A 17,263-nucleotide genomic window follows, 5' to 3' on the forward strand; every position below is an offset into this window, starting at 1 on the left:
CCTGAGTCAAAGTATCCTTTCCGATGAAAGACCTGATATTCCCAGCAACTCAATTAGCATTCTCCAACTTGGAAAGCTGGTCCACGAGCTGATCCATCACGTCCGTCTTAACCTCGGCAACTTCAGCACGAACAGGCACAAGCGTCGTTGCAGGATCAAAACCCGGTGCAACAGCCTGAGTGCCTCCTTTCTCCGCCGTTCACGCCCATCCTCTCTCGCACAAAGATACACCTCTCTCCTCGCCGTATGCGCCGCGAGTGTCATGCACCGAGAAGACTCGACTGTGAGTATGTGCGATTCTAGTGTGTGGATAGATGAACTGCGAGCTTTTGGGTGAGTGAGATTGTTCGAGAGTTAAAGGTACATGGATATAGAGCAACGCTATCAGGGAGAGGGTGGATGTCAGATGGTAGATGTACCTGCAAGCAAGTCAGTGTGGTCGACGAGGAGGACATGCTTCGTACAGGTGGAGGAACTCGAAGATCTGGTGACTTTATGAGCGGAACGTGCGCTACCTGCTGCGTATTGCGATTCAACCGCTTCAAATAAACATCAGCTGTTTAGAAAATAAATATAAAAAACTACTCACTTTGGTCTGGCATATGGAGATGGTTTGAGAGAGATACTGAGAAATACCGTCTTTAGTCTGACATATCCAAATCGGGCCAGGTGAAATCGATGCTGCGTACGTGACGCGGCACTGTCACAAATCCTTCAAGCTTCAAGCCCAGTGAAAATCGACAAGTTAGAGGTAGATATGTAACGATAGACATAGAAAAAAAATCAGGACATCAATTCTATCGACCCATTTCGAGGTATATCCCTAAATTGTGACTTTTCGAGACGCAAAAAGATAGAGATCGAGACGAGTTTTTAACGTTTAGATAGGATTCTCAATGGCATTAGATCTTTAGATAGACATTTACATGCACATTATCACTCGATTTGGCTTGAAAAACATATCAATATAGAGCTAATGCGAACAAATGAGGCGAGTGGTTCAACTGTACTAGGACTCCAATAAACATAATGCAAATACGGTTATGGACTTGTGCAAAATACACACGTGCATTGAATGCATGCAGGTGCAAAATTTGTCGCAAAGTTGCAAAGTACTACACAATCGAGGTCTGATATGTTTGCATTTTTTCACCTTTGGAAAGATTCTTTGCGTTTGCACGAAATTAGAGTTTTGCCTTCTCGAATTTCTTCGATTTGTATCCGTCTCATTTTGTACTTAGACGTCTATCGGCACGTATCTACCTCATTCTTGTCGATTTTCACTGGGCTTCAAGTTTCAAACACCATCTTATGTCGCCCGATTCAAAACGCTTGGAATTCATTATGTAATGAATTCCAAACGCTTTGAATCCTCGCTAATTAATGATCAATACATTATATGAATGTCCATCTGCGTTTAGGTCCCTGGAGTGCTGGATTTGCTTCTCACCATATTTACGGTGCTTGTCCTCCGCGTTCGTACTACTTGGGGAATGTAGTATGTTGGTAGTATGCATCTTGTGTTTGTCGTGTATTGCCTCTGATCATTGAACTAATATTAGTTTTCAGAGGCACTGGTGTGAAGTATTGTTTCACTGGTACTGTGTTGGTAAGCCTTGACCCCACTTTGTCCAGTCCGATGCAGCCTCTGCACTGTGTTATCATTTCAAGTCTCATTCAGACACCATTCATACCACGACAAATTCACCCCAACATCTTCGCAGCCTCCGTACTAATGTCAATCCCCACACTTGCCCATGCCGCATCAAGCATAGCACATACCGCGTCAATGCCGCGTCACGGCTGCGTCAGACCTCATCTGATCATGCCGCGTCAGTGCCACGTCAAACCTACGCATCGTTCGTCAAGCCCCACCCTGCGCGTCAGCACTTCAACTGCCAGTGTAACTTAGGTATATTTCAACCTGTCGTAATAATTCATTTTCTGACAGTGTCTCCTTTCGTCCTAACAGACTTAGATGCCGTCGTGCCGTTAGGGTAGAGCACGGGCGCGGGTGCGGTGTGGATTATGGAGACCCGCACGTACACCGTGCTTACCCGTGGCGGTTTGCGGTGTTGGATGGGTGTAGAGCCCTCAGCCTCCACCCATCCTTTCGAAGCTTTGATCGCAGGTTCATCGAGTAGCAATATCGATTCGGAGTGACAATTGACTGCACTGATTATGCTGATGTTCCAGTGGATTATGCGCTGCTTAAAGAAGGCCGACCAGTCTTCGATCCAATCATACTTGTCAAAATCGTCTTCGATATCACCGTCATCATCGCCCGAGCCATCGGTAATTGATGACAATGGTATTGACACGGCAGCAAAGTCTGACAACGAAGAAAACCTGGATGCGGAACTTCGTAAGACTTCTGCTGATATTACTGTACTATGTAAGTGCCTTACCAATTCAATACAGAAAAACTCAAGAAGAATTTGCGTTCACCTGTCTATGCATTTTTGACACCGATCATGTTGCCATTCAGAACGTGAATGGTCGTGTTTGCCACTTCTTCCCCTGCGCAGCACACAAATGAATCGGAGGTGTTCGCCGTCTCCAGCACTCGAAAATACTATATGACCCGCGGGTCTGTGAAAAACCCGCGGTACACCGCAAACACCGTTCATACCCGTAGAATTGGCGGGTCGATATACACCCGTACCGTAGCGGGTGTGGTGTGGCTCCAGCGACCCGCGGGTCCACCCGTGCTCAACCCTACATTCTACGACCGTACATTGCTTCGTTTCAGAAACTCCTTGACAGTCCTGACCTGAACCGCTCTGGTGCGGAGGCATATCCCGTGACAGACTCATCTTGCAGTCGAAGATGGTGTGGGTGCATATAGCATATCATTTTATATTGATACTTCATCTTACGAGTGTGCAAAATCGCACGCTGGTTCTGAGAACATTCCCAGTTACTTCTGGTTAAGTCGAAAAACTGGCTCAGGTGGCATGTCTTTGGTGCACACTTTCACTCTAGTTGTTGTTCATTGAAAGGCCGTCTGCATATTTATTATTTGCGTGTTCCACGGCGTGCGCACCACGTGCGGTGCGCGTTGCGCAAAGTTCGTATTTGCAGCACAATTCATTTACTGCCGGGTGCTTACAGCGACTCTGACATTACTTTTGATGACAGAAACATGTAATCGTAATTATAGAAGATGCTAGATGATACAGCAGTTTGCGGAAGGTCTAGTGTGGGGACTGCTGCTTTTATATATGACCTTCTTGGGATGCAACTTTACATAGAAAGTCGAGGTACACATGAGTTCTACACCCAATACTACTATACAAATCGTGGTCGACACGATGGCTACATGTGCTCAGATGCGACTGGAGGCTTACCACGATAACTAGCCCGACATCCTGCCGCGTGTTTTACGTCTGATTGGATTGATTCGGTTTCTTTCATGATGGCGGCCTGAGTGCAAACCAGGCAAAGAAAGTTGGCAGCCACACCCAGGACATGAGCTCCATTGTCACCATGAATTGAAACCACCATATTCCAGAAGTATAAGCCGCGATCACAAGAGCTATGGAATGCCATTAGATATGTCACATCATAAAGGTAGACTGCTCACCTAACATCAAAAGGAGGATAGAAAGGGTGAGAGATACACTGGCCCAACTTATTAATAACAGTGAAAAGCACAGTCGAAAGCGTGTGCATGTCATAACCTGTAATTGCGTGAAGAGCCATAGTTGCAAATTCGATTTTGTCACATACTCTTTTAATCCATTCTTGCTCACATTCCTGGTATACGTTCGCCACGGCTAAGCCACACATCAAACCACCGAGGGCATGCGCAAATGACAGTAGGGTTAGAATGTAGCACACACGCTTCGTGTATGGAAGAAAATATGACAAGGGTGGCTGCGTTGAAAGGAAGACTGCAGAAACAGCGAGGACCTGCAATGTAGTGTTATATTTCCGTCATATTTTGATTACTGAGAGCATTACCAAGCCAGACTGTAATGCCACATACATATCAGGAGACAGCTGGGGACGTTCTGATGTTTCTTACCACAATGTTGACATTTTTCAGTTTACCAACGACCGTCTTCTTATGTTCCTTCCATTCAACGTCACCGTTTATCTGCCAATAATGGATAAGGGTGGGTCTTGTCATCGAGATCAAACAGAGCGCATGAAATAGCAAGGCCAATACACGATTCTGTGGGACCTTCCAGCAGTCCGGAAACCCGGGCGGCCTAGGAAAACCAATCAGTTAATGATCCAAGAGTGTCCAGGCCACTTGCTCGTTATCGGAGGACTCTGCTGCCTTGACAGCTTGATTGGCCATGAGTGTTCATTTTCTTCCCCGAAGCTGGGTGGATCCTTATATAAATAATGTTAGTAGGGCCATGTGGGTATTAGCCAAGCAAGGTAGGATGTATAATACTGTTCACTTTTCAGCTCTATACCATGAAAACACACATATTAGGCTCCAGTTACACGAATTCGCGAGCCGTCACAGTTATTGATAACCCTAAATCGTATTAGTACTATGAGTGGACAGGCGTTAGAAATAGGGTGAACATTCCGGTAGTCAACCTGGCAGGCACTCAAGAGAGACCGACCCGACCCCAACGAAGAAATTTATAGTCTATTTAGAGGTCTGTCTCGACTCTCAGTATCTCCTATGTTTCAAATCAGTCACGAAGCAATAATCAAGCGGAATTTAAACCCCCGTGTTGTACTTCGGTAGAAGATGTCTGAAACAAAATGAACTACTCCGAGCACCTCTCGACGTGGTGCTAGTAGGGACTAAATCTGAGGCTGAAATTAAGTTTGCGTGTAAGGATGTTGCAGAAGAACAGAAGTACTCCAGCGGCTGCCGCGGTGTTGGCACTTGTTTGCGCAAAAAGATTCTGAGTCCAGCTCCCATATGACGGTATGAGTCACGGTATTATCGGCATCGTAGTACGAGACGTGTGACATGCGAGGCTAAGCAGCCAGTCCTTAGGACCCTCACTGCGCGCCTCAGGCTCATGGGGATATCATCGCTGATTTGATGTAATAAATAGTTACAATGTGGCGGAGCTCATCCTATGGAAACTGGACTGTCAACTACGTATGAGACCACCGCGCAATGCCATAGTACAGCGATATTAATGTCATTGTCAAGCACAAGACAGAATATCAGGTAGTGTATCATAATTATATGCTAGGGAGTTAAATAATCAAGTGGAAGTAGGTACCGCTGGGGATATAATGTCGCCACGCTAAATTGCTGGGCAACCTCCACTGAAGTCTAATCATATCAACGGCAATGAGCCACAGACATGGATATTACTGGCCAGCCGGACTGATAGGTATCGAGAATTCTTCTGCAGAAGTGGCAAACGAATCATAGAGATAGATGACGCCAAATATGAGGAAAAGAACTGCGCCTCCTAGGGTCACTGCAAACACCAGTGGTTAGTCTCGAAGCAGGCAGAGGACAAGAATGATGAACAAGAAGGAAACACATATAATTGCAACAGGTAGCATCTGGAATGGGAACACAGCAAAAAATCCAGGAACGTTGCATGCGCTAACCTCAGGGGAAATAGATGGCATGGCATTGAAAGAAGCGCAAGGCAGAGGGGAAATTTTTGACATAAAAGGACAGTGGTCGAGGGGAAAACTTACCATGCTTGACGGAAATTTTGGTCGATACATAACGCCCACCCATTACAGCCAGCGCAGTACAACACGTGTGCCCGATGACTGTCCCTAACGTCACAAGGTAGACATTCTGGAAGAGCGTCACCAACAAGCTGTCTGATGGAAATAGAGACTCACATGAGCAGCACCTAAAGCAATCGTAGCAATCTGGCTTCTATCTCCCCACTCCCCAACAAAAGTAAGGACGAAGGCTTGAACAAAGACCGGACCTAATATGAGACTGCAGAAATTTCGAACACCTTCTGCAATACCCAGACTTTTACTCCGATTTCTCGAGTACGTTGGTGGAGGAGCTGTATCACCCTCTCCCTCCTCGAGGCGTTCAAGTGGAATCGCATCCCCCGATTCTTCATCACCTTCAATCTCTTCTTCCGCTTCCTTCATCTCTTCTTGTATCTTCTCGTTCCCTCCTTGCATTCCCCGTGCTTCCATCATCATCTTGCTGCCAAATACCAGAAAGAGTATCCCGGCTGAAATCTGCGTCCATTGTCTTGGTATGAGAGTTGGGAGGAGGTGACCCAATGCTGCGGACAGCATGGACATGAGGAAAAGAGCCCCAAAGGCACCTGCGAAGACGGTGAAACGCGGATGGCGCATTGCGAGGATTGCAGCGATTAAAAAGGTTTTGTCGCCTATCTCGGAGAATATGATCATCATGAACGAGCGGACGAGCACATCTAATGAGGCCTCTGCCAGTGGCGTCGAAGTTGACATTTCTAAGTTTTGAACGTTGAAGGATGAGGTAAGAGGTTTACTGATTGCAAGCGCGGGTCGCCGAGAGAAACCTGGAGCTCTTTCGTTGGTTCAGCCTCCAAGAGTACTTTGGTTGGTTAACTTAATGATCGTGACACGGTGGTAATTTGTCGAGACGAAATATAATTGACAATTATAGGTCGTGATGAGTCAGCTCAGAGTCAGATTCGGGCCTCCCTGACATCCGAAGGTTGACTTTCAGTACCAATCGTGCAAGCCAGTTTGTCGTATATTTCGTCGAATGCCTCACTCTTTTGTCGTCGCAAAATTCATGCCCGAACGCTCCGCTTCTTGGACATCATGCTATGGCCTCAAGAGAGGTGCTATTTTGCTCTGGGATGGTCACTGATCGAAGGTATGAAATCATTGCACGTTGAACCGCCCTTGCATCCAGAAGGAGGTACTCTCTACGTCCATACATTTCCGAGGCTTGTCGAGGATTCGGACTGCAAGCCCGTGCGAGTTACCGTGGCTCACCGGTAACCTCCCGCATCAAGTTGAAGAATTTAGTTACCTCGCTTTCCGTCGTCCTGTCTTGGATAAACACGAGAGAATAATACGGGAAGAATGAACGCTGGTCCGGTGGCAGCGACGCCGTGGAGGACGGATGGGATTCGTGGAGTGACGTGTCACAGAGTGAGTTTTTGAATAAGCGAAGCGATTATGTGTTCGAATACCTCGAACCACAGAGTAAAGTTTCAACTTGTCTGCTGTCGAACCGCCATCTATTTATCAAGATTTGCCATTCAATAACCATTACGCTGCCTGTGCTTTGTTGGCTTCCTTTCCCCCCTCACACATTTCAGACTTGCTGCGGACTACTCATGGACGGGTGTCTCACTGCTGCTGTAAACTGGACTTCGAAGTCGAGAGACAGGTTGCAAAGTATGATGCAATGTTGACTTCTGACGGAATGGAAAATTGGCTTTCACAGCTTTATTATGCGCTTGCTCGACGAAGCATGTGCCTCTTTCTGCCGGATTATTCGTTTGCTGGGGATGTGCCGACCTTTGACGAAATCTATGCTTTAACATTCTGGTTGACGGAGACCCACCTGTTCTCGACAACAGCTCGCAAAGCCTGGAACTAGCTTCTGACTGGGGTGGTGTTCACCCCGCTCTGCGCACCTCCTGTGTCCGCTACGTCCACTGCAGTTCTTACCTTCGATATATAAATTTGATACCATGATTGTGGGTTTTCATATTCGAATCTCACGCTGAAGTTGCTCATCCGCAATCAGGATCGTGGTGGTGCTATATATGGCGCTATGCATTTGCTATCGCCAACACATTCCGACAAAGACCGACTGTCTGAAGTTTATCTCGAGCGCGAACTTATGAGACACAAACAATGCTGACGTACCCTATACCGATATAGTATGACACCCTTTGGAGGATGTTTGCACTGTTCCGGAAGCGCCGTTCAGTGAAACGGTCCTCCCGGAAGCAGTCCAGATTGTCCTGCAACCTGGTTTATATGCCGATGCAGAAGAAACTGTGGGGACGCTCCTGGATCACGGCTATGTGCTGCTCGGTCTTCCGACCTCGGACACGAAGTCATTTTCGCTTCCCCCAATTTCCGTCTGGTCTTTCTGTGGACAATCAATCTGCGCCCTTTTCGGATCTCTTCAGCCAAAACCCCTTCATTTTTTCAGACTTCTTGGAGCGATGTCAATTGATATGCAGTACGGTCGAAAAGACCCAAGTTCTTGTTGTGACATCCAGTCGTTACCGAGTGATGGAACTGGCATGCATGATAGGCTTTCCAACGGTTCTGCTTCGACTTCCTGGAGGGCTGGAATCGGGAGTTAACCTCGTGATATGTGTCCCCACCCTAGTGACTGACGGATTACAGACTCTACCTATGAAGCTACAGAACATGTCGTCCTCGTCTTGTCCTTCAAAGCAACCTATGATTTCCATAATGCAATATTGCATCCGTAGCATTTATCAAACGACGAGATTACTTGGAGAGCGAGGCTCCGGTAAGTTCGCATGTAATAGTGTGCTGTTTCTGACGCGCTTTTTCACAGCAGATGTGTGTAGTGCTTCCCATGTTCTCTCAGGCTCAGAGGCGGCGATCAAATCAGAGACTACATCGGACACGTTTTGCGTCTTATCTTACGAAGCTCTGGTGTATAGCCTACTACGCGGATATCCAGGCATACCATCGTGCATATAGAGCGGCTTAAATCAAGTATCGCATCTCTTGATCCTCGAACAACGAGGTGCGAATCCCGAACAGTTCCGAAGAATGCAGATGCGAGCTCTCTTTGAAGACGGCAGTTATGCTCAGGTTGCAAATGGTAAGTGCGTTGAACACCCGCGATTGTGATATTGATCTGTGCACGTTTTGTCAGTTTGATAGAATTGAACTTTCCCATTTCCGAGGAGTTGTTCTACGGGACATCAAGCCTGACAATTTTGCGATGGGCGTCGGGCAGAAGTCTCACATCGTGTACCTATTCGACTTTCGTTTAGCGAAGCTATATGTCGACCCATCTACAAGAGCACAAATGTACCGTGCATGCAGCGTTGGATTGGAAACCCCGCGATATTCCAGTTATAATGTGCATTTCAGACGAGGTTCGTAAAGGCCAATCTAATTCCTGTTCGGGCTAACCAGGTGCAGAACACAGTCGGCGAGATGATCTTGAAACGTCCTGTTATATCTCCTGCATCGCCGTCTGCCATAACAAGGCATCTACGCACCAAGCAACAAAACCAAACTGCTCCGAATGGAGAAGATGAAAGCTGGTTCAGCACTCCGTGACCTGCTCCGAGTCGCGCGCTCTCCCGTGGAATTCACGACGTACATATTTCGATCATTCTCATGGTTTGGAGTTTAAAGAAAAGCCGAACTATACATCGTTAATACATTCATCCAGATATAAACGAACAAGGAAGGGGAAGGGTGGACGGAAGATTCCATGTTTGATTTGGGTAAATGGAAATTCCAGGCAAGGTACACCGGTGCCTGAGCTCAGGAGTATGATAGAGATAGATGACCGATTCACGAAGGAAGATTCGACCACGTTACAGGAGTCAGGATACACACCCTAATACCTATCACACCCCCTTGTTTTCCGAATCCGAGTTGCTAGGAACAGACTGACTTCGTTGCGCACGATTTGTTCATATGTAGACTACGTAGTGCCTAGCAACGTTAATGATGTACCTTATAGGTGGAACCTGTGCTTTGATGTCGCAAGTGTGCGAGAGGAGACATTAAGGGCGTTTTGTACGAATACAGTCTAGATCATCCGAAATTAAGGACTTGAAACATAGCAAGCTCCTTGGAAGAAGATCAGAAGTTATCCTCGTGTGTTGTGCTATGTAGTCGACAAATTTAGTTGTCGTCTTAGGGGCCCCGGGGGCACCTTCGAGTTAATCAGGCATGCAGTCCGTATTTTCCTCCGACAAAATGAATCCAGCAAAAATCAGGATATACGAACATACGATGTTGCAACACCGCAACAGATATTATATAGTGATTGATCAACAAGATCTGCTTGCGATGTGCTTGAATTTTGCAGATTATTGAACCATCGAGGTGTCCGAATCACAGGGGTTTAACAGTTATATATGAGTGGTAGCACATCAGTTGTACAATTGTACAGTAGAGAATGAGCATGTACACGCTCGTCCCCACAAAGTAAACAGGTATGTCGAATGCATGGTAACTATGGGGCAGCTCCGTAGGAGCCTTGAAAATCCAGAGAACATGAGTGCAGTAGTTAACAAGGGACGGATGAACACGTAAATCGCGGACAGAAATGGTGCGGGATGAGTAGATAGGACGATTTCCTGAAGTATGTGCTACAGCTGCGGAGAAAAATAGATGCTGCTCCCTCCAGAGCAGGCAGAATGATAAATGGGGCGAGGAGATGATGTGAAGTCATGGACCATTGATGGGCGTAAGTACTATTCCGTTAGCAAATGGGGATGACCATGTTGCGACGAATCTAGGTATTGGGATGGAATGTACGTGGTGTCGTGTTGAGCGTAGAGGCAAGTCGTAGATGAAGGACGCGGAAACGATTCCTTCAGGCGATTTTCTAGAGGCCCAGTCGTTAAATTCAAGCTTATGAGAGCTACTATAGCAGCCTGGATTGCTTGAGGTGCCTGCGTACAACCATGTCTCGCACTACCATAATGTCAACATACAAGATTGGAAGGACCACATTGGACTTACCACTGGCGAGAATACCAGCAGTCGTAGTCGTGTCCTGCGTTACAGAGCCAAATTCAGGAGCCATAAATAGAACTAAGATGAATGAGCATACTGTAACAGTCGTGCAAAAACCATAGAATTTCCGTGGGAGCGGTGAGTATTCTCGGTGTATCGCGCTAAACTTGCTTCGGAAGTCTGCGACAGATATCAGTGGCTGAGCCAAGTAAAGACGGTCTGCTGACATTTTGAGGCCGTCTCCATATCGTTAGGACGGTCTCCGTAGCTGCGGACATATTTCGACAACCGTATCCCTGACGTGAGTTTCGCATCGAGTATGTCACACTTGTTCAGGAACAGAACAAGATCAACGTTTGCAAGCAGTTTGTTTGAGCACACAGCTTTCCATAATAGCACGCTGTCCTCCTGCACAGAAATAGTAAACCCCAAAAAGAACGATAGCATGACAGGTGACTGACAAGACGGTTCACGCTGCGGTCCTCAGAGAGAACTTGATCAAAGCTGGATATTGGCGCGAGGAAGATGATTGCATCGACTAGGAGTCGTATAAGCAGACTGCACATGAAACACATTGAGGACGGACCATCATCAAAGAAGGGTACCCATGTTGCTAAAAGGTGGGATTGAGCGTCTGCTGACACTGAACACGAATGAGCTTCTCACCTCTCTGCAAAGATAACACGTGTTGGAAAAGGGTGAGCGTGAGATGAGAGAAGCAAATAATATGTACCTGCGACCGGGAACCTCCAACATCAACTATCCTCCATTCAGTACCACTTTCACGTCCAGCCACGGCCTCCATTTCACACCGATATTCCGAGACGCCAACCGTCTTCAGCCGCGCTCGAAGTACATCGTCTATATCAAGGGTTAACCCAGTTCCCTTCGTTGCCAGAACATAAGAGTATTTCACCATCGTTTGGGGTGTAATTTAGGGCCGTGACTCGATCCAAGTCGTTGAGGAAGCTATAAAACGAGAATGTTTCAAGTAGAAGTAGACATAGAATGAGAACCAACGCTTACAAGCCGGAGGATTCTTCAAGGCGAATTTTTCTCCGCCGCAAAACCTCCCGAACAAGCCTGTCATTCCAGAGAGCCATGATGTCATAACTGCACGAATTGATGACTTCTTGTGCTTCATCCCGAGTTTGCATTCCCGTATTGCCTAGTGAAACTGGACGAGTACGAGTACTCTTGGCGAGCGCTCCCTTCCATGTGGCTCCAGGGCGTACGAAAACTTCTTGGGCTCTCCATGAGCGCTCGCTACTTCGGCTGCGATGAGAGTGGTATGCGCTAATAGCGCTGCTTCCAATGACAGAAGCTGCTTCATCTTCGCTCGGAGGTATTAGTTTTGCAATGAGTAATGCCTCAATATGGCGTAGGGGAGTAAGGCGCATCTGCAACATTTCGAGCTCCTGGGGTATGTTGGCTGCACCGTCATCGCTGTCTTCACCTCCACTATCAAGAGTAGGAAGTCGAACGTCGGATAAAGCATCGAGGATTGTACGGACAGACCGCACAATGTTGAGCTGTATGACGCTGCGCCAGAGTATCCGCTTCTTCATGGAAGGCAGGTGGGAGTGTACAGTTTTTGGAAGTCTAAGCAGAATGACTCAATTTCACGCAGGCTGATGCAGTTGTTGATACGTACGTCTTAGTGTGGTTGATTTACCTAGCGTCCAATTATCAAAGTGAATGTAAATGAGATTGAGCTCGTCGGACATACCTGATTCACTTTGACCCAACAACAACAATCTGACAATACCCTTCTTCTTCTGGGCCTGCTTCTCCGCTCGTATTGAATCATCTATTGCTTGGCTGACTCTGCGTGCCTCTGCTTCCTGAGCTTGCCTGATAACACGATCTTGCTCAGTTTCGTTTATTGGTGGCCTGAGAACCTCGTCTAAAGGGTCGAAGTCATGGGAAGATTTTGTAACTGCCCCAGACATGGCGAATTGTAGGAGATGCCAGGCTGTAAAAAAACACAGAAAGCAAGTGATGGAAGATAGTAAGAGAGAGTCCCTGGGCAAAGGTGGGTCCGGCAGCAATGGAGTAATTTGCCAGGCACAAGACGTACTGCAAATTATAGTGCTTGGCGAAGGTTGACGCCGGACATGCTCCTTTTGCCAGCAATGGGTAGGTTCTGTGGGTTCTTGGTTTGTTATTATAAGTCTACCAATCGAGAAATCACCGGACCAGGCCAGGACGAAGTTGGTAGAAGTTGGTGCCTGTTTCTCAGGTGGGCGTTACACGTGAGCAAGATTCAGGATAGTAACAAGTTCCCTCCTCTTCACTAATCGCGGCATTGCCATCAACGCATCACGGCCATGCCTTTTCCTGCTCTTTCATATCCGAGACTGACTAGTCACTTGCCACTAGTACTAGCGTTATCAGCAACATGCTGGTAAGCACCTCTTAAAGATGACTGTGGCAAATCCTTGTAATACGAATACACAATGTCATGAGCACTATCTGACCGAAGTGCGGCTTTGCTTGTACCTGATGATCCTCCAGGAATAGGCTTGCCTCTCAACGCAAGACAGATAGTTAAGGCACAAATGCTGCACATGGCAACCCCGCGCTCTCTCGGGCCCCAAATTGGCATACACAGGCATACTGCTATTGTAAATACATGACCTCGTCGTCCACCTGAACGGTAATTTCAGATTATCTTGCTCTCTCGATAAGTGAGGGTCCTCCATTTCTCCGGTTCCTGGACGTGGGTAAAGCCTTTCTCACTCTTTCGATAGCACCCCTGAAAACTACCGCATGTCGTAAAGGGTTCCCTTTTTGGTCGGATTACCAGGACACGAGATAAAAGGCATATCCGATACTTTTCGTCCCGCAACTTAGCCACTGGTACAAGTACAAAGCCACGATCAGTCAAGTATAGTATAATCATCGGGAAATTACTATCCACACATTCCGGTCCGAAGCATTCCAAATCGAGACAACCTTGTGCTCGAGCCCCAAGCGGATCTCCACGTTCTCAGGGCGCAAGTCCTGATTGTCATCATTGTTTTAAGTGGCGATCCATCGCTGCGTCATTGACTAGTACGATTCTACGCCCTAGCTTTCGGATCATCGTCTCGCACCTCTGGACGTTGTGCATCCAGGCCAGAAAATTATTTTTGTGAGTCTTGCAATTGGATCGCTGCGCCGTAGCATACCCTCTAATGGTGACTTCAGTGATTCTACGACCAAACTTAGATTGAACATCTCTCCTATATTCCTATGTTGACCCATCTAGATCGGAAATACAGGTACCATGAAATACCAATCGAGTCGCCACTAAGCTTATCGCCAACCATCCATTTCATTATCTATGCATACGTAAACGTATCGTTCCTGGCGCCTCACATTATCTGACACGTTGCCCCCGCAGTACCCTTGCCGCACAGCGAAATGCCGACGCTTATATGCGAGGCTTCGCATCGGAGCACTGCGAAGATTGAATGACTGGCTTTCATCTGTAGGCTCTGGCAAAAGGAGACCTGATCAAATCCATCCTTCCTGTCATGATGTACTCACGGCCTGGTAGTGACATGGTGAAAGAGGATTGGCATGTTACATTCACAATGATTTGAAGTTCAGCGACCTATTCAATAAGGGTGCTATGGCAATGTATACATTATTACTATGTACTGCAATGCAAGTTGCAACAATGTTCAAGGTCTACTAGCGTACCGGCGGCACTTATAACATCGGGTGACAGGGGTCTCTTACAGCTGGCTGGTGAGTCAATCATCAACTTGCAGTTAGCGCGGCAATTTTGTTTTCCATGTACACGACGCTGGCCATCGTCCATATAACCAGGGTCTGCCTTTTCTTTTTCTGACATCTTTAAGCTTGTCCTGTTCCCTCTCAGTCTCGGTCTTTTGTGCTAGCACTGTGTGGCTGTAGACTATCTCTGGAGAAGTTGACGTGTGATGTTGGGATCAAAATTAGATCTGATCACTCTGCCTTCCTCCTTTCCACCTACGAATCCGTTGATGTTACGTCAGAACAACACGGATCCAGAGGCAAAATGGATAGTCCAGAAGTATGGAGGCACTAGTGTAGGCAAATTTGCAGTCAATATTGCTCGTGATATCGTATCGTAAGTCTTAGTTATCATGCACTTTTGAACGTCTTGACTTCGCATTTTAGGAACTATATTGGCCAGAACAAAATTGCTGTCGTCTGCTCTGCACGGTCTGGGTCTGCAAAGGCTCTGGGAACTACCAATCTCCTGCTTAAAGCCGCCTCCGAGGCACGGCAACGACACAAGTTATTCGATGGTTCCGGTACCATGACTCCGTCGACAAATAGTATCTTCAGGAGGTCATCAGAAACTTCTCCCAACTCCCCGATGCGCAGATCTTCAACATCGCCTTCGTCTCCGGCCACAGGTGCATTGACACCACTGATAACACCCCAGACTGGCCAGTCTCAACCGGAATTTAATGTTACCGTCGACCTCATACGGTCAGAACATATGAATGCTGCAAAAGCATCTGTCAAAAATCCAGAGATTCTCCAAGAAATTGTGGCCGAGATAGATCGAGACTGCGACTGGCTTCGTAGTTTCTTGTTTGCTGCTCAGGTGCATCCAGTCCATGTGTTACTATTCGTCGTATAACCTAACGCGAATGTGTCTGATTTACCAGGTAATCAATGAAATATCACCACGTTCGCGGGACAGCATTATAGGTTTCGGCGAGCGATTGGGTTGTAAACTGATGACAGCTGTTCTCCGCGACCAAGTACGTTTTTGGTATCAACATTCCTCAATGAGGACTAATCTGCAGTCTACAGGGCATTGACGCAGAATACGTATCACTGGAAGATATCATCCCTGTATCCGAGGATAGCGACACCGTACCAGAAGGTTCCCTTAATCAGGCCTTCTATGATACTGTAGCCGCTGCTGTCGGGGAACGCATCAAGGGATGCACACCTCGCGTACCCGTTGTCACCGGCTTCTTTGGCCACGTACCGGGTTCGCTTCTCCGGCAAGTCGGCCGAGGATACACAGATTTGCTCTCTGCTCTTCTGGCTGTTGGCCTCGAAGCTTCAGAACTCCAGATATGGAAGGAAGTCGACGGGATATTTACAGCGGATCCTCGAAAAGTGCCTACGGCACGATTGATACCTATCATATCGCCCGACGAAGCCGCTGAACTGACTTATTATGGGAGTGAAGTCGTACATCCATTCACGATGGAGCAGGTCAGAAGGGCCATCATCGAATCTCAACTTTTGCTCATCCCTCAAATTGCAGGTCATTCGCCAAAAAATTCCAATAAGAATAAAAAACGTGGAGAACCCCCTAGGCGGTGGCACAGTTATTCACCCCGACCCGGATATCGAGGTATCGCAAGACGATGGTCTCTGTGAAGTGCCAGTCGCGATGCCACAGGGCCTCTCTCCGTCCAACGATGAATTGCGTAGGAACAAGCGACTACCAACTGCTGTGACAATAAAAGAACGCATCGTCGTACTCAACGTCAATTCGAATCGAAAGAGTGTGTCTCACGGCTTCCTAGCTGGGATATTTGGAACCCTTGATCGTTTTGGCGTGGTTGTAGACCTCATTAGCACCAGCGAAGTACATGTCAGCATGGCTATTGAGGACAATCTGTCCAGGACAACTATGGATCGGCTGGTGGGGGAACTAAAAAAGAGTGGAACCGTGAGTACCTTTGATGACGCTAGGCTCCTTAATTAACACGAGTCCCAGGTTTCCGTCCACCGCGAAATGGCCATCCTCTCCCTTGTTGGTCAACAAATGCGTAACCTGGTTGGTATATCGGGACGCATGTTTACTTCCCTTGGACAGGGTAATGTGAATATCGAGATGATCAGCCAAGGCGCCAGCGAGATCAATATTTCGTGTGTTATCGAGGGCCGTGACGCTGTCAAGGCACTCAATCTTATACATCAAAGCTGTTTACAGATAAAGCCCGAGGGGCCTAGAGGGCGAGGTTGGTTTATCGATTCTTGATGTTCGTTTTAAGGCTGACGTCATGTAATAGTCGGTCCCATGGCTTTTCTAGCACGGGACGTAGAAAGCTAGGATTCTGCATGGTTCGGTTCAACACCAACCTCGACTTCGTAGAGTATATCTTCATACCGAACGATATCAACACGAGATTTACTGCGCTCAGCTTCGCGGCAATGTGCTGCACCTTTTCTGGTAGTTCCTCCTGCTCATTACGACTATTCCAGACGTTGAGTAGATACTTGATGAATACAGTTCACAGACATCTTTTCATCACTTCTTGGTACTGGACTGCAAGGCACTTATACAGGATTCGAAGTGATACTGTGAGGTAGGAATAAACTGTATAGGGAAGTCGAGTGTCTCACAATCCAAGTCTCTCCGTCATGACAGAACGACTGTCTCCCCCTATGGTCGAGAGTATGCCCCTCTGCCAAATAGAGCGAGGGAGCATGGTCCGTAGCATGGTAAAAACACCCCCTGTGAATCGGACGTCTAACTGATACTCCTCGACCTTTGCCGGAACTTCCATCCAGCGGGCTCCCGACCACCCTTCCCTCTCCACATTCTTGCTGAATAGCTGCCTCAACGATGCATGATTGGACTTTCCTTCGAACTTCAAACCACGGCAGTGATCGAGATTCGACATACGTCGTAAAT

General features: G+C 47.3%; 5 protein-coding genes across 5 annotated transcripts; 2 read left to right on the top strand and 3 right to left on the bottom strand.

Moving 5' to 3' along the window:
- Window positions 1–3,351: 3,351 nt before the first annotated feature.
- On the bottom strand, window positions 3,352–4,247 carry DFJ58DRAFT_807684 (uncharacterized protein). Its single transcript, XM_041391250.1, has 5 exons — window positions 4,031–4,247; window positions 3,967–3,975; window positions 3,733–3,915; window positions 3,587–3,683; window positions 3,352–3,538 (listed from the first exon to the last, which is right to left on the bottom strand). Exons 1-5 carry the CDS (start codon window positions 4,133–4,135, stop codon window positions 3,414–3,416), a joined length of 519 nt encoding a protein of 172 aa, XP_041239651.1. The 5' UTR covers window positions 4,136–4,247; the 3' UTR covers window positions 3,352–3,413.
- Window positions 4,248–5,000: 753 nt separating this feature from the next.
- Window positions 5,001–6,525, bottom strand: DFJ58DRAFT_807685 (uncharacterized protein). The gene is made up of 3 exons (XM_041391251.1): window positions 5,794–6,525; window positions 5,641–5,746; window positions 5,001–5,411 (listed from the first exon to the last, which is right to left on the bottom strand). Exons 1-3 carry the CDS (start codon window positions 6,388–6,390, stop codon window positions 5,299–5,301), a joined length of 816 nt encoding a protein of 271 aa, XP_041239652.1. The 5' UTR covers window positions 6,391–6,525; the 3' UTR covers window positions 5,001–5,298.
- A 2,158-nt stretch (window positions 6,526–8,683) lies between these two features.
- DFJ58DRAFT_666333 (kinase-like domain-containing protein) lies at window positions 8,684–9,179 on the top strand (the record flags this gene model as incomplete). Its single annotated transcript, XM_041382554.1, has 3 exons — window positions 8,684–8,734; window positions 8,789–9,014; window positions 9,061–9,179. Coding segments are annotated over 3 exons (396 nt in total), but the record flags the coding sequence as incomplete, so codon positions are not given.
- A 1,346-nt stretch (window positions 9,180–10,525) lies between these two features.
- On the bottom strand, window positions 10,526–12,569 carry DFJ58DRAFT_732322 (guanine nucleotide binding protein, alpha subunit; the record flags this gene model as incomplete). Its single annotated transcript, XM_041386162.1, has 11 exons — window positions 10,526–10,575; window positions 10,624–10,657; window positions 10,715–10,797; window positions 10,845–11,025; window positions 11,079–11,155; window positions 11,204–11,230; window positions 11,284–11,478; window positions 11,534–11,586; window positions 11,644–12,219; window positions 12,268–12,292; window positions 12,347–12,569. 11 exons carry the CDS (start codon window positions 12,567–12,569, stop codon window positions 10,526–10,528), a joined length of 1,524 nt encoding a protein of 507 aa, XP_041239654.1.
- A 1,760-nt stretch (window positions 12,570–14,329) lies between these two features.
- Window positions 14,330–16,769, top strand: DFJ58DRAFT_69947 (Aspartate/glutamate/uridylate kinase). The gene is made up of 7 exons (XM_041383553.1): window positions 14,330–14,719; window positions 14,770–15,205; window positions 15,270–15,365; window positions 15,418–15,831; window positions 15,884–16,294; window positions 16,343–16,586; window positions 16,638–16,769. The coding sequence occupies exons 1-7, from the start codon at window positions 14,550–14,552 to the stop codon at window positions 16,676–16,678; spliced, it is 1,812 nt and encodes a 603-aa protein (XP_041239655.1). The 5' UTR covers window positions 14,330–14,549; the 3' UTR covers window positions 16,679–16,769.
- Window positions 16,770–17,263: the final 494 nt, after the last annotated feature.

Source organism: Suillus subalutaceus (genome assembly GCF_016647625.1).
Source record: "Suillus subalutaceus strain FC151 chromosome Unknown DFJ58scaffold_122, whole genome shotgun sequence".
NCBI lineage: Eukaryota > Fungi > Basidiomycota > Agaricomycetes > Boletales > Suillaceae > Suillus > Suillus subalutaceus.

Excerpts from the sequence above, each read along its gene's own strand:
- DFJ58DRAFT_807684 (XM_041391250.1), bottom strand. The coding sequence starts at position 4,135 with ATGACAAGACCCACCCTTATCCATTATTGGCAGATAAACGGTGACGTT. Across the intron at positions 3,684-3,732 it reads AGCAAGAATGGATTAAAAGA|GTTATGACATGCACACGCTT; the intron begins GTATGTGACAAA and ends ACGCAATTACAG. Across the intron at positions 3,539-3,586 it reads TATCCTCCTTTTGATGTTAG|CTCTTGTGATCGCGGCTTAT; the intron begins GTGAGCAGTCTA and ends GGCATTCCATAG.
- DFJ58DRAFT_807685 (XM_041391251.1), bottom strand. The coding sequence starts at position 6,390 with ATGTCAACTTCGACGCCACTGGCAGAGGCCTCATTAGATGTGCTCGTC. Across the intron at positions 5,747-5,793 it reads TTGCTTTAGGTGCTGCTCAT|AATGTCTACCTTGTGACGTT; the intron begins GTGAGTCTCTAT and ends ACGCTCTTCCAG. Across the intron at positions 5,412-5,640 it reads CAAAATTTCCGTCAAGCATG|TGACCCTAGGAGGCGCAGTT; the intron begins GTAAGTTTTCCC and ends TGGTGTTTGCAG.
- DFJ58DRAFT_69947 (XM_041383553.1), top strand. The coding sequence starts at position 14,550 with ATGTTGGGATCAAAATTAGATCTGATCACTCTGCCTTCCTCCTTTCCA. Across the intron at positions 15,206-15,269 it reads GTTTCTTGTTTGCTGCTCAG|GTAATCAATGAAATATCACC; the intron begins GTGCATCCAGTC and ends CTGATTTACCAG. Across the intron at positions 16,295-16,342 it reads AACTAAAAAAGAGTGGAACC|GTTTCCGTCCACCGCGAAAT; the intron begins GTGAGTACCTTT and ends CACGAGTCCCAG.